We start from the raw sequence: 17111 nt of genomic DNA, 5'->3' as shown, positions 1-17111 counted from the left end.
TAATAATAACAATAATAATGTTTATGCTATAAATATTAATGTCAATGCAAAATACCAAGGCTAATGTTGACATACTAATAATATATAATTATATATAAAAATATATACATCAACAACAAAACAATTAAGAAGGACAATTAATTGAAATATGATTTCGTAGTAAATAAAATTAAGATGTGTGTCTAACTATAATAAAAATAGTAATATCATCATAATCATAATAATAATAATAATAATAATAATAATAATATCTCGTAGTAATAATAATACCACTATAATAATATCCCGTAGTGATAATAATAATAATAATAATAATAATAATAATAATAATAATAATAATAATAATAATACACTAACTAAATAGATAAAGAGATAAACATCTTTGGTGTCTTTTTTATTTTTATCAATTTTATCTTCTTAATTATTATATTTTAAATTTAAATAATTATTTAAAATAAAAAAATATTTTTCAGTTTTATTATTTTACTAATTTTAGTAACTATTTTTTTTAAATTGAAATAATTGTTCAAATGGAAAGATAAATGAACAACAAAACAAATAAAAATGACAGGTAATTGAAACATGATTCCTACATAGTAAGTAAAAGTAAAATGTATATCTAACAATAATAATAATAACTATTATAATAATTATAGTTCTTAATAATAATAATAGTAATATAATAATATTAGTAATATAATAATAGAAATAATTATAATTAATAATAATGATAATAATTTTTATAGTTGATAGTAATAATGATTATTAATTATAGTTGATAATAATAACTCGTGACTGATATTGACCAATAATTTTGGAGGAGCCAAAATAATTTATAGTAAAAAATTTTGAACTCATCAATAATTTATTCGGAATAAAAATCTCCAGTTATTCTTTTTTGAATGTAAATAACCATATTGTGTTCAAGAAATTCATCTTTCATCTTATTCCGAATTTTGTTTTGATAATGTTCGTTGTAGAAAATGAAACATTAAGAGTTAAATAAAATGAATTAGATAATCAATCAAGTAAAATACCTTTAATTTATTTGTTTTTTGTCAAAGATTGACATAATTCGACAATGGTCGACAAATCTTTCAAATTTAATGGGTATAAACATCAACAATGAAATATTGGAGTAAAATTTTAAACTATATATATTTATCAATATACCTTTTTTTTTAAGTTAAGACAAAAAAGTAATTTATCATAATCTAATAAAAATTGAGACGTAATTACTAACAAAAAATATATAATAGTAATAATATTATATATTACAAATAAGAGTAATAACTTTACTACTAATAATGTTAATAATACTAATAGTAATAATATATAATAGTAAGATATAATAATAATTACAATTATTATTATTATTATTATAATACTAATATTTGTTATATACTACTATCACTATAAATAATATTTATAATAATATTATTATTAATAATTAGAAATACTAATACTTATAAAAATACTACAAATAATAATATTATAGTTGAAATCATAAATAAATGAAAAAATAAAACAAATTGACTTTTGTAGGATTTGAACCCGGATCCTTTTGTACCAGAATTTTAAAATGACGAAAAAACTAATTTTTATGACATGTGTCGATAAAAGAAAATGAGTATTGTAGTAATTTTGATAGTATTTTCTTTTCTTGATATGTAATAGATTCCGTACAAAAGGTATATTTTTATTTAGATACATATTTACATACGAAAAAGAAGAAAAAAATTAATTTGTCGTTAGATATAAAAAAAATTCGTATGTAACAAAATTTTACATACAAACAAAAATTTATATATATGTAAAACTTAATTTGTCTACGTATATGGGAAGAGTCGCATGACTCTAAACTACCATTTTAATCAAAAAGAAAGAAAAAGGCGTGTTTAATGTGCGTGCTACATATAACTAAGCAAGTCAAAATGATTTCTTGTCACTATTTTAATATACTTTCAATATTTTTATGTTTAATTTCACTTAACACGTCCAGCCCTAATTTATCTGTTTTGTTCTTTTATTTGTTAACGATAAAGATATTAGGTGATATTTTAATTTATTGCAGTATTTAAGATTTCAAAAAACATTTTTATTTCAAAAATTTAAGTTTTAGAATGGTTTCATCCTTTTGTACCCAATTATTTTAATCAGATTGAACTAATGAAATTTAATAAAAAAAATTCATGAACATTAAGAAATATAATTTGATTTAAATGAAAATTTTAACTGAACTAAACTCAATCTAGTTCATACAGTTTTATATTTTGTTCTTAGTAATCGATTTTCTGTTCTTATACATGTTGATCTTTTAATGTCAATGTCTGCTTTTGTAGTTAGACATGTCATTGTCACAAAACTTAACATGTAGAGTTTTCTCTAAAATTTAAAAATATGGTATTTGTATGGTGAAAGACCATGGTGTTGTGTGTAACATATACAAAATGAAATCAACTTTATTTTTCTAAATTGTTAATAGAAAAGATCGAAACCACAATTTTCTCTTACCTATGACTGAATGTATTCAAGTACCACATTAGTTTTGTTGACAACTTTTAGGTTAGAGTTCCATATATTTCAACAGTAATTACCTGCAAAGATCCCATTTATTCACATAATTTGAAGACATAATTTGATGTCAATCTATATTTTTTGTGTGGTTTTTCAGAATTTGTCGCCCTTTAAATATTCATAAAGACATGTTTAGAAACTAAATATCATATTATGAAAGGATACTAGAATTAACTAAAAGATATGTCGTTTCTTTTAAAAGATATATTAACTAAAATTGTGTTTTTTCATTGTTGAAGGTTATAGTGTTGCAAATTAGATTTTTTATTACTATGGACAATTTACTTTATATTAAGAAAAGACGAGTAAGTAATTAACAATTAATTTTAATTTGAACATTAGCAAGATTAATATGAGTTCAAACTGTTGTTGTGACTTTAAATACACTCATTTTAATATTTTAAAATATATTAAAATAATTAATATATCAAGATCTATATATTTTTAAAATATTAGCAGAAACACAAATTTAATTAGTGATGGCATTTTTTAAGTTTTAAGAAAAATAAAAATAAAAAGTAACAGTAAGAAGTACATGAGTATTAGCATTTAAATATTTTTATTATTTATATATAGTGATTAACCTAATTGTCAGGAAAATTAAATCGGTCTCACTGAATTTAACCTAATTGACAAAATGAATTTAATTTATATTTAATCTAATTAAAAAAATCGAAATCTAATTAATCTATTTAAAATTAATTTAAATTATAAATCCAATACATTTGTTAGATCTAGATTGGATCTAACCATGAATTTTTTAAAAATATAGTTCATGTACTTTATTAATAAAGCAAAAAACTCCGACACATTCCATCATATTTTGTATCTCTAAGTCTCGTTTGTTATCAATTCTTCTTTTTATTCGCATTTTCTTACCAATCATTAATTGAAACGGGAAAATAAGTATTGTAACCTTGTTTGTTCCATAACACACGTTAAAGAAATGCATCACTATAACTTCAATATTCAAGGATAGATCTCAATCAAAGACAAATATCCTGTCAAAGGAGATATTTTGTAGCTTTGAAATTCTGCTTCTACAAACAGTTTCTTCCATTCTTCTTCACTTCTCTCTTTCCCATTAAAAAGACATGACATTGTCACATCCATGAGGAGCTTTAGTCCAGTAAGTTCGTGCTCATCTTGGCCTTCGTTTATCACAATTTCTATCAAAATTACTTTTCCTCTCTTACCTTTACCAGAAATAGCTTCTTTGCAATTTTCTAATATCTTCTTACAATCATTGTCATTCCAATCATGCAAAATTCACTAAAAAAAATATTTATAAATTTGTTAATAACATACCTCATGTCAATCCTAATAACATGAATCGAATAGTAAATTCGTAAGAAATTTGCAGTGTGAAAGAAGTTTAGGAAACATTTGTTTACCTTGAGTAGAATTGCATCAGCCTTGGGAATAGATTCGAACATGTCCCCACCGACATATGTCAAATTGTTGGTTCCTGACAAGTTCTCCACAACCTGTGGACGGTCAAACACAATGCACTTCACGTTAGGAAATACATCACATATAGCCTTGGCTGTGGTTCCGGTTCCACCTCCCACATCCACAATGGACTCCACTCCTTCGAACACCCAATTGCAACCTTGTAATGCCAAGTTCATCATCTGAGAATCACTAGCCATTGACTCATTGAACAACTTGTTATTTTCTGGGTTTTTACCAAGAAAGTCCCATATATTTGATCCTAGGGAGACATCACTCAGTGTAAGATCATCCTCATAAGTCCACTTCTTCAACTGAAACCATACAAATAGTGCACGTGGGTTAGTTAAAAGCTCTACCATTGGCGCAAGACTAAGATCATTGCCTTTGAGAAGAAGTTGTGATGCAGCAGTTAGAGCATATGCTTCCTTTTCTTGTGTGTTGTGATGGACTCTTACAATCTGAAGGAATCCATTGTGTGCCAGGTAGCGTAGCAGACTCTTCACACCTCTAACTTTAGTTGGTGGAATTTGTAGAATGGATACCAACTCTGAAAGTGTAATGGGTTGATCATGGTTGTGAATTATGTCTGGTATCCCAAGATCAATCATCCATTTAAGACTCATACCATCTAGTGGACATGCATTCAAGTGTTTGTACAAGTGAACTTGACCTTCAAAGATCTCACTTGCTTTAAGGCCATTATTTGAAGCCATAAGTCTGTATTTTGTGGTGGTGTTTCAGACTTTGTTGCCCTTTACATAAAGATTCAAAAACCTAAATTTGTATTTTCGCTTTTAGTCTATTTAGATTTGAATCCATGTTGAATTGATTATTTTCATAAGTTATGATTCGTTGTTTATTTCATTAAGTTTCAACATCTCTATGTATTTTCAGAAATAAAATATACCACTCGTTTTAGGTGCTACTCCGCATCCACTTGTTTTGTTAAAACAATTAGAAAGCCCGTCAATTCAGTCGTTTTCGATTACTTAAAAAGAATAGCTCTAGAAAGTTATACAACAAAGGTCGTTAAGAGAAAACAAAGTAAAAATAATAATTAATGTCTTTCGTTACTAAGAAAACCTATTATACTTGAATTTATACTTTATTTATGTCTTATTTTTTTTGAATTGTCCATTTTACAATAATCACGTTAGTCACAATAAAAATTTCAATGAACTTAGTTTATAAAGATCTATCTCTATCTATATATGTACAATATTATTTTATGTACTAGGGGAGAAGTATACGGAATAAAAAAAACCCACATGGTTTCATATATATTACAGTTCAAAGTCATTGGTTTGACGAATAAAAGTATACACTGAAAATATGCAAGAAAATTAAAAGAAAAACACGAGAAGTATAAAAAGTTATCTAAAAATTTATAAGAAGATCATGGAGATAATTAGATAGATAGATTTATAGTATATAAATAAATAAATTATTTTACAGATAGATTTTGTAAAATTAAATAAAATGAGTTAAACATAAAATCTATTTTTTAAAAGAAATCTATATTTATTTTACTTAATTCAATTTTATGTTAAAATTTATCTATTTTATAATAGGCTTAAATACCTTTTTAGTCCTCATTTTCGTAGTGTTTGTTGCAAATGGTCCTTATTTTGAAAGAATGTTTAAGATGATCCTCATTTTTACCGAATATTTAAAATGGTCCTTATTTTCGCAATTCGTGTTTTATTTGGTCATTTTCTGTAACGCCGTTTAAATCATTAACGGAGTATTATACAGGTGTCACAGTGTGTAGTAGGGTGTGTTAAGTGTATTGTATAGGTGTGGTAATTAACGTTAATTTTTCAATTTATGGGAAATTTTGCAATTAGGGAAATTTCTTCATCTTCATCTTTCTTAAGCTCGAATTTACAGAGGAAGCAGCTAATATTTGTCATTTCATCATTGGATTGTAGTTGCGCTCTTTATTTCAATTTTACAGATTGGACTTTAAAAGATTACACACAATAACGTGAACCCTATTACTAATTGCAGCTTCTTCTCAGCAACCTTCAATGACTTCTCCAAATCATTAATCTGCCTCATTTGATTTGTGTTATGATGATGACATCCTTTTCATCAACACCACCATTTGAAAACATTGCAACCCACATTATTGGAACCACTACTCTGTAAATCAATAAACTAAAAATTAAAACCAATTTATTATTAACACAAAAATAAAAACCAGATTGTACCCAAAATTTTCTACCAATATTCTTTGGAGTTCTTGCCATCCTCAAAGCTGTCATCTCTCTGCAGCTACAAATCGGGGTTAATCCATTTCTCGTTGAACCACCAATAATGCACGAAGTGATACAACACGGTTGCCTCCAACGATTACAACCAAAGGTAAATGAAGAAGATTGGGACCGTAACATACCTATATAATAGGATTGCAGGAAGAAGAAGATTAACTCGAAAATTGAAATGAAGAGTGTAAATGCAATCCAATGATGAAATGACAATTATTAGCTGCTTTCTCTGCAAATAATCTGAGCTTAAGATAGACGAAGATGAAGAAATTTTCCTAATTGCAAAATTTTCCCTAAATTGAAAAATTAACGTTAATTAGCCATATGTACAGTAGTACAATACACATAACACACCCTAATACAAACGTGCCACCTGTACAATGCTCCGTTAATGATTTAAACGGTGTTACAGAGAAGGACTAAATAAAACACGAATTGCGAAAATGAGGACCATTTAAAACATTCAGTAAAAATGAGGACCATTTTAAACATCCTGTCAAAATGAGGACCATCCACAATAAACACTACGAAAATGATGACCAAAAAAGTATTTAAGCCTTTATAATAATATTGAATTGAGTCAAACGAAAACTAATCATTTTATATAATATTGTTATGTTAGGGTGCGTGTATTTATTATAGGCTTTCATACGAATTATTTTAAAATCGATACTTTCTGATAGATTGATTGGTTGTTAAAAGTTTAGTCCTTAAATAACTACTATTAAACTCGATACACCAAAATTGGAGAAGATATGTGCTAATATAGCTGGTTTACGTCAACTTCTGATTTTTCTATATATAACTTCAACAATGTATTTATAAGTCGTTGTTTAGTTGTTTAGTCTTAAAGGGTAAACTATTCTAACAATATGTCTTTTAGATCTTCTTGTCTAGGCTAAAACTTGCTCACTTGTTATTCAAGTTATGATATACTTTAATCAAGTAAGTTTGGGCTCACATACTTGTGCATGTAGGTTCAATTCCAACGGAGGTATTGTGGATTGTTTGCAGTTTGGTAACAGGTTGTGTAATAAGCATGTTGTAACTTACAGGGGTGCTGGAACATGGCTGTTAGGTAGCAGTTTTCAGGAAACAAGCATGAATGAAGCATCTATTGGTTGATACATGAAAGAAATCACTAGTAGTATGGGATCAAAAGCGCATGAGAATTTTATGTTCAATCTTTTTTTCATGTTTTTGTAGTAGGGCCTAGTATTTGCTCTTGTATTTTCTTAACCTTTGTGTTATTTGAGAATGTCAGGTTTATGCACAGTAGATCTAATATGGGAGAAGAAACCTTAAAACCTTTGTTATTTTCTTTTTATAATGTGTATACGGGTTGAAGTAACCTAATTATCTCATTAATTTAATTTATTTATTTTTGTCGATAAAAAAAAAAAAAACTTCATCAACTTGCGAGGAATCTGATTTAAAATATTGCATGTTTGTATCATACCATTTTTCGTCATCGTAGTAGAATAATTAATAATGCTTCAATGAAGTATTTTATTAGAAGTCAGATTAGACCGTTTCAATGTTTTGTAGCTCTAGTTAAATAACTAAACACACAAAGCAAAAATCATTAATAAATTAAATTTTTTATCCTTTGAAATCCGTTGTCTTAACCCTCATCAATATGCTTTCAAATTTGAGTTTTCAGATATTAATATGATGACTTTGAAATCCGTTGTCTTAAGAAAACTTTTTTCCAGGTGTCATTTTCGTCTTTCTCTACGTGTTTCATATGTTTCATATGCTATTTGATGACTATATATTGTTTATTTTGTGGAAAAAGACGAACTTACATTCACACAATTGAAGAGATTCACAAAATTCGAATCTCACGTTGTGAGCCATATGACTCTAAACTACCATTTTAATAAAAAAGAAAGAAAAAGGTGTTGTATGTGATGAATAAAAAGAAAATGTTATATGAGTAATATAATTAATTAAGAAAAACTTTACGATGTGACTTGAATGATAAGGTTTACTACAATTGCAGTGTTTTCCTTTTTTTTTTTTTTTCTGTAAGTTAGATGTTTTTATCCTAACTCTGAATATGCACGTGATGTACCGAGTTGCCAATGACTTCTATTTTGAGAAAATAACAAATGTCGTTAGAAGTGGGTTTTAAATCTCGCTAGGATAACTTTAACTTGACCCTCATACCATCTTAGAAATGAATTTTAAGTCTAACTGAATCTCACAAAATCGGTTTGTAAGGTGAGGTTTGAGATGTGTAACTTCCAACAAATGCTAAATATTCAAAAAAAGAAGTGTGAGATATATTAGAGAATGCATATAAAAGAGATGGAAAATAATGTTTTGACAAATTGTTTTTTGACAAAGTTGACAAAGTTACTATAAATGAAATTAAAATAGATTATCATTTTATTTTTTAACCAAAATAAAATAATAAAATAATACTTTTTTACTTAAATTAGTAATTTGTCAAAAACTTTGTTAAAAACTTTGTTAACCAATCACTTCCCAAAAGAGATAAGCGTGTGAAACAAGTCGGCTTCAAACTCTCGTAGGCGAGCTTCAATATTAGTGTGGCTATGGTCAGATTCTAGCAACGACTTTGTTTTACTCATAACTGAATGCAGTGATTGAGGTGGGGGAATAAGATTGCTAAGGTAATTGATTTTGGTCTTGCTAGTGGATTTAATACACGGTCAAACAGTTTCATCCTTTTTTTCTTAGTAATAGCTTTGAGATGTCCATGTTCATGTCTGTTGCCAATGTCAATCTTAGTAATGTGTCTGGTTTTCTTAGTTTAGATGAAGTCTTTTTGAGTGATTCAGAAGTGGACGTGAGTTCCTGAAGCACATTCAGAAGACTGAACGTCTTCAAGTACCACATTAGTTTTGTTTACAGTTCCATATATCTCAACAGTAATTAGTACCTACAAAGATCTCATTTACGCCCACAATTTGATGTGAATCTATATTTTTTGTGTGGTGTTTCAGAATCTGTCGCCCTTTATATAAAGATTCATAAAGCTAAATGATATGTTTAGAAACTAAATATCATATTATGAAAGGATACTAGATACAAATACTAAATTTTGTTGACTATTGATCGTGGGGCGATTGGAGTTAGTATCTGCAGTGGCTGAAGGCAGTATGTGAAACAGCTGAAGGTGGTGTTAAATAAAAAACCTTGAAACAGGAGAAATGAATCTGCGATAAAAAATCCTTTAAAAAAATTGCACAGATCAATATCTAATAAATAAAAGAAAAATTCTTTCCACTACACTATTTATGTACTCTTGATTACTTATTCTTGAGTGAGATTTTTTACTATACTATATGAAATATAGATATGTCGTTTCTTTTAAAGGATATATTAACTTGTTTTTTTTTTTTTTTTATCATTGAAGGTTATAGTGTTGCAAATTAGATTTTTTATTCTAATATTGTAAATAAAAAAAACATTGTGAGACTAAGATACAAATCTATTAGAAACTTAATTAGTCATAATATTATTTTTCTTTATTTTGTTAGGTCAAAAAAAAATATTATGATTTCATTCACTAAAGAGTTGACATGTCAACAAGTACTTGAATCGTCAAAGTGAATGAAACTAAAACTCATAAATTATTGTAATAATGGACACTCATCTCTACATGAATGATGATCTTTAACTCTGTGTCTCAACCCAAATTCCTTTTAATCCTTTCATTCATTTAAAATTTTATTCTATATTGTTATTGTTTTGTTATAAGAATTATTTAGCTTCATCAATATATTCTTTTATCCATATTTTTATTATTATTATTATTATTATTATTATTATTATTATTATTATTATTTGTTAGGAATACTCCAAGTGTGAGTCAAAGTCGCACATTGAATATAATAGACAAAGTTAAACATTATATAAGATGAAAGGTCCATAACCACATTGCCTTAAGATTAGGGTAAAAGTAACGTCAAATGTCTTATATGTGTAAGACCAATGTCATATATATAAAATCACAATCTCTCAATAACTATAACCATACCTCATATGAAACATAATCCAACTATAATCATAACTCATATGTAGGGATGTCAAAAAAATCTATACCCGTGAGTATCCACGGATAAAACTCGCAACGGGTAAAAAACGAATATTAAAAATGGATACCCGCGGGTACGTGTATTTTTGATACCCGCACGTTAACAGGGTGGGTATGGATATCATAGTATCCGTACCTGGGGATACCTGTACCCGCTAAATTTTAATTCACAAAAATACTTTCATATATATATATATATATATATATATATATATATATATATATATATATATATATATATATATTAGTAAAAAACATTCTGACCTAATTTTTTCTAAGCTGCACATGTTGTCTTTTGTTTTCATTCTTCCAACTTCAAGTATGCACATCTTATTTTTTGTCTTCATTCTTCCAACTTCAAGTATTGATACGTTGTTTTCTTCCAGATACACCCCTTGACATCCTTTTCTTTCCTTTTTTTGAAATTGGACCAATACATCAAACCCTATATAGATAGTGATGGAGTCTTACAATCTGAAGGAATCCATTGTGTGCCAAGCAGCGTAGAGACTCTTCACACCTCTAACTTTAGTTGGCGGAATTTGTAGGATGGATACCAACTCTGTCAGTGTAATTGGTTGATCATGATTGTGGATTATGTCAGGTATGCCAAGCTCAATCATCCATCTAATACTCATAGCATGCAAGTGTTTGTACAAGTGAACTTGACCTTCATACATCTCATTTGCACTGCACCCATGATTTGAAGCCATGATGCGATTTGATGTGAATTTGTATTGTGGTGTGGTGTTTCACACTTTGTCGCCCTTTATATAAAGATTCATAAAGGTAAATGATATATTTGAAAGGTAATAATATATTTGAAAGAGTGAAATAGTTGAAAAACAAAATAAGTCATGAGTTCACATTGATTTTGATTAGGGGTTGGTTAATTTTTGATATTAGAGTGAGGTTCGACATAAAAAAGACATGCAATAACACTTGCGGGGCTAATTTAATCCTGAAGAAGGATAGTGATTGGTGTTGGGTGGTGGTTATGAGAATTGAAGTGAGGTCCTTATCAGAAGCAATAGGTAGGGGGAGATGTGCCCTAGGGAGTCCAGGGACTAGTTTATGAACTTGACAGAGAAATTAAGAGCTCGGGCCCCAAACAGAAGGGTATAGTGGAGTTATTGGGTAAACACTTCAGAGTCATAGGTGTTATGAGATTGGAGGAATCAAAACCAAAACCCAACCTCAATCCATTTCCTTTTTTATTTTCTTTACAAAAAAATTATGTTCAAGATATGTTTGTCTCATTATGAAATACTATAATTCTATCTTGGTCTTTAGTGTTTCAATTAACTAACAGTGAGAAAAAACAGTTTACAGAACATAAGAAAAGATGCTAAAGTTTCTACTAGATTTAACGGTGGTTGGTAGTGAATTGTTGGTTCTGCAAACTGGTAAGGTGTTGATACTGATACCATTCATGTGTGCTGTGGAATACACATCCTAACCTAAGAAAAAGGATGAATTGGAGTAGCATGGTCCTGTGGTACCCCACCAATAGTTAGTATTTGGTGTGAGCAGTCGACAGAGGATTTGAGAAAAGAAGGAAATAGTTGAAAAAAAAAATTAAAAGTGGGAAAGAAGATTACAAGAAATGGGGAAAAAATGGCATATATCAACATATAATTTTTATATTTTTAGGATTATTATTTACTATATATCAAGATTGATAATATTAAAATTATACGTAATATAAAAAATTACTTTCATATTTCTATTCTTATCCAACTTAAAATAATATAAATAACTATAAATAATTCAATAAAAATATTAAATATTATATTTTTTGAAGTGTATAATTAAATTAAATTAAATATTTCATATTTTTTAAATAAAATAATTACATGTAATTTAATTTTATTTATAATGTGTTATTAATAGTTTATTTAATATTGTCAATTTGATAAATACATTAACATATAAAAGAAATTACAATATAAAATATAATAATCTTTTAGTAAAATCAGTAAATTAATATTTTTTTATTTGATTTGGCTAATAAGCGGAATCAATTCTTCCCTTAATTTTGCGTACTTGTTTGGCCTTGTGTTAAATCACGACAACTGAAAGAATACACCCATGCATGAAAATAGGGAGAATCGATTCTGCGTGCTTTATCACAACCCCAACACATCTAGTCATTATTTCAATACCATATCTACTCATGTTTGCTAATAATCTAATTTATCCATAAAAACATATCTTTTAATCTATCATATTTTATAGGGGTGAACAAAAAATCTAATTTTTTTTATCCAATCCACTTTTATTCTGATCCAATCCATTTAAAATCCATTTTATTAAAAATCTAATCCATTTAAAATCTATTTTAATGGATCTGAATTTCAATCTAATATACATTTTATATATTTTATGGATTGGATATCCATTCTATAAATCAAGATTTCCAAATATGGATAATCCAAAAAATCAAATCCAAATTTTCAATTTAAATTTTTAGTTGCGTAAGAATAAAGGTTAAGATGGACTAGGCTAGATTCAAACTCAGATCGGCCTTGTTCGATAACCTGTACGGACCAGGAAAACCCAACGACCTTGAAGGGTCGGGCGAGCCTAAAGACATGAACAGGTTAGGCGGGCCTGACAAACCAGATGAGTCGATCGGGCCCAACGACACGAAAAAATCGGGTGAGCCCGGTGACCTAAACGGGCCAAGCGGGATTGATGACCCAAATGAGCTAGGTGGACCCGATGACCCGAACGGGCTTAGTGGGCCTGATGACCTGAACGGGCCAAGCGGGCCCGAAGATTCGAACGGGTCAGACAGGCCCAAAGACCCGAACGGGCCAGGCAATCCTGATGACCCGAACGGGCCAGTCGGGCCCGATGACCCGAACGGGCCAGTCGGGCCCGATGACCCGAACGGGCCTGTCGGGCTCGATGATCTGAATGGACCAATCAGGCTCGAAGACCCGAACAGGCTAGGCGGGACCGATGACCCGAATGGGCCAAACGGGACCGAAGATCCAAACGAGCCAGGCGGGATCCATGACCCGAAAGGCAGGCAGGCCTGAAGACCTAAACGAGCCAGGCGTGCTTGATGACCCGAACGAGCTAGGCGGTCTCGAGACTCAGATAGGTTGGAATGGGTCGACTCAACGACTCAGACGGGTCGTGCCCAATGACATGTATGGACTAGGTAGGCCCGACGACCCTAATGGACTGAGCGAGCCCGACGACTTGGACGGATCGTGCCAATCAACCCGTACGGAGCGGGCAGGCCCGATTACCGAACTAGCTAAGCATGCCCAAAGACCCAGATGGGTTGGGCCGAGCTAGGCTGACAATTTGGACGGGTCGTGCCCGACGACCTGTATGGACTGAGCAGACCCGAGACCCTGATGGGTTGAGCGAGCTAGACGACCCGAACAGGCTAAGTCGTGTTAGCCTTAAGGACACAAGTTTTATAAAATTCAATTTAAATTTCTTTTATAAAAAATGTATTCTAGATTTTGAACTTGATCCAAATATTTGGACTGAATTTAAATCTTGATCCAAATATTTGGATTTGGATTTTAAAAAAAATCCAAACTAGTTTTGCTGAAAAAATGAATTTGGGTCGAAAATCTAGTCAAATTATTTGGATCTATTATAGATGTAGATTGGATCATTAAAAATCCAATCCATGTCCACCCGTAATATTTTACCTCCATTATTATTATTATTTAATGAGTTACATTTTTCGTAAATTAAGAAAAGTAATAGGGATATTTATTGAGTTACATTTTCGTAAATTAAGAAAGATAGTAGAGATATTTAATCATTGACATTTTTGTAAATAAAAAAGGTAGTAAGGGTATTTAACGAGGAACATTTTCATAAATCAAAAAAGGTAGTAGGAATATTTAATGAGTGATATTTTCATAATCAAGAAATGTAGTAGAGGTATTTTGGGCAATCGAAAAATAGTTTTGGGTGAAAAATGACATAATAACCATTAAATGAAACACATGTCAGACTAAGGAGAGTTTTTTTTTTTAAGGTATAGGGTAATTTTCATATGTTATTTATAATTTTCTTTTTTGTTTATTTTTTATTTCTCATTTCTTACCACTCGAATTTATATAGAGCTAACAAATATTAGCATTAGCTTTACGATAAATTGAATGAAACATTAAATATTAATTTAGTAGAAGCACAAACAACATCTTTAATAGAGCAAACACTTGAACACATTCTATGAAATTTCAGATTTTTAGAATCTTGTTTTCTATTAATTCTCCTTTTTATTGGTATAAAAAAAGTAAACGCTGCAACCTTATTCGATCCATACATTCAAGGAAGAAACTACTAAATGCATCACTATAACTTCAGTATTCAAAGACAAATATCTTGTCAAAGGATATATTTTGTAGCTCTGAAATTCTGGTTCCATAAATAGTTTCTTCCATTCTTCTTCACTTCTCTCTTTTCCATTTAAAAGACATGTCATTCGCACATCCATGGCGAGCTTTAGTCTAGTAAGTCCATGCTCATCTTGGCCTTCATTTATCACAGTTTCTATCAAAATTACTTTTCCTCTTTTGCCTTTACCGAAAATAGCTTCTTTGCAATTTTCTAATATTTTATTACAATCCTCGTCATTCCAATCATGCAAAATCAACTAAAAAAAGATCTATAAATTTGTTAACAACATACCTCATGCCAATCCTAACAACATAAATCGAATAGTAAATTCATATTCTAATATACAAAAAATAAATTTGTTGTAGTGAAAGATGTTAAGGAAACATTTGTTTAGAGATGCCTACCTTGAGCAGAACTACATCAGCCTTGGGAATAGATTCCAACATGTCACCACCAACATATCTCAAATTATTGGTTCCCGACAAGTTCTCCACAACTTGTGGACGGTCAAACACAATGCACTTCACGTTTGGAAATGCATCAGAGACAGCCTTGGCTGTGGTTCTAGTTCCACCTCCGACATCCACAATGGGCTTCACTCCTTCAAACACTCAATTACAACCTCTTAATGTCAAGTTCATCATTTGAGAATCACTGGCCATTGACTCATTGAACAACTTGTTATTTTCTGGGTTTTTACCAAGAAAGTCCCACAAATTTGATCCTAGGGAGACATCAAACAATGTGAGTTCATCCTCATAAGTCCACTTCTTCCATTGAGACTAAAAATAAATTAATTTGCAAAAAGATATTAGAAGTCGCCACCATAGTTTATTTTGAAAAAGTATGGAAAATCATAAAAATAAAATAAAGTCTGCGAAAACCAAATATAGGGTCTGGGAGTCGGTTACGTGTAGGTATTAGCACCCTACAACGTTCGCCCAAAGGCGGTACCTTTAATTAAATTTGCAAAAGAGATGTGTTTATTTTATATATTTATTTTTTCAAAAAATAAGAAATTTGAACAAACATATATTTTGAGTGAAAAAGGACCCGACAAGGGTTAAAACCTTAGTCCTACGTATTCTCATTAAAAATGAGAAATCAAGGCTACGTAGTTCTTTATAAAACTATTTGAAAGTGATTTTGAAAACTTTTTGATTTTTGGGAAGTGAACCTGACAAGGACTTGCTCTGCTCCTACGTATCTCCATTCACAGTGGAGAATAAAGGATCACGTAGTTCTTGATAGAACTTGATTAGAATATTTAATTTTTAAAGTTATTTTTTTACATTATTTGAAAAAGAGTGTCGTGTGACGTGAGCGGTCAATTAGACACCAAAATATTTATCTGATGTTTTATATTTTTGAAAAGGAGTGTCGTGCGACGCGAGCGATTCGACACCAAAACTATTTTTATAATTTTTGTATTTTTTTAAAAAAAGAAGTGTCGTGCGACACGAATGGTCGATTAAATACCACAACAATTTTTTAAATTTTTTTATTAGAAAGAAGTGTCGACATGAGCAGTCAATTAGACATCAAAACAATTTTTATAATTTTTTTATTTTAAAAAGAAATGTCGTGCGACGCGAACGGTAGATTAGATACTAAAAGAAAAAAATAAAGAAAATAATTTCTAATTTTTATTTATTCTTATTTTTATCATTTTTGAAAACTATTTTAATTTAAAATATTTTTATTATTTTTGAAAATGATATAATTGAAATGTGATATTTTATTTAATTAGAAAAAAGTAAAATTGGAAATAGAAAATGAGAGTGCATAAGTGATTATGTGGGTGCAATGAGAAAAACTACCATATATAGAAAAGAGGTGCATAATAAGAAAAAACTTAGCTCATAAAGTAAACGCATCCTAGTATAAGAAAAGAAATTAAAGGAGTGGGATGTGCGCTTAGTGAAAACACAAATACATAAGGTAAAATAAGGGGTATTGGATTATTACATTGGAAAGTGCATAAAGTAAATAAATAACAAGAACCCAAATTAAAAACAGGGGTGTGCAAATTAAATTATGGAGGTGCGTGAAAAAAAAACTAATCTGCCAAATCAAAAAAGAATGAGAAGAAGGTGTGATAGTTAATTACGAGGGTGTGTGAAGAAAAATGAATCTGCCAAATAAGAAAAACAAGAAGAAGGTGTGATAGTTAATTATGGGGTGCGTGAAGAAAAAAATGGAATCTGCCAATCCCTAATCTAATTACCTTCCCAACACCTAATAATATAATTTCCCCCCAACTTCATCTTCTTCCTTCGGCTAAAGCACCAACGCCGCACCAACGCTGCCCACCAACGTTTGCTCTTTGCACGGCCACCGGCGACAGCGCCAACCACCAT

At 29.9% G+C, this 17111-nt stretch overlaps 1 protein-coding gene and 1 pseudogene across 1 annotated transcript; both read right to left on the bottom strand.

Moving 5' to 3' along the window:
* Nucleotides 1-3499: 3499 nt before the first annotated feature.
* Nucleotides 3500-4779, bottom strand: LOC114185882 (isoflavone 7-O-methyltransferase-like). The gene is made up of 2 exons (XM_085674110.1): nt 3972-4779; nt 3500-3849 (listed from the first exon to the last, which is right to left on the bottom strand). Exons 1-2 carry the CDS (start codon nt 4743-4745, stop codon nt 3847-3849), a joined length of 777 nt encoding a protein of 258 aa, XP_085530236.1. The 5' UTR covers nt 4746-4779; the 3' UTR covers nt 3500-3846.
* Nucleotides 4780-14662: 9883 nt separating this feature from the next.
* Nucleotides 14663-17111, bottom strand: LOC114186125 (isoflavone 7-O-methyltransferase pseudogene; annotated as a pseudogene).

Source organism: Vigna unguiculata, chromosome 5, assembly GCF_037176805.1.
Source record: "Vigna unguiculata cultivar grain cowpea cultivar isolate G323 ecotype 2 chromosome 5, ASM3717680v1, whole genome shotgun sequence".
NCBI lineage: Eukaryota > Viridiplantae > Streptophyta > Magnoliopsida > Fabales > Fabaceae > Vigna > Vigna unguiculata.
This window is presented reverse-complemented; position numbering and strand designations above follow the sequence as displayed.

Bases quoted from the DNA above. Each gene is read 5' to 3' on its own strand.
- LOC114185882 (XM_085674110.1), bottom strand. From the start codon at position 4,745: ATGGCTTCAAATAATGGCCTTAAAGCAAGTGAGATCTTTGAAGGTCAA.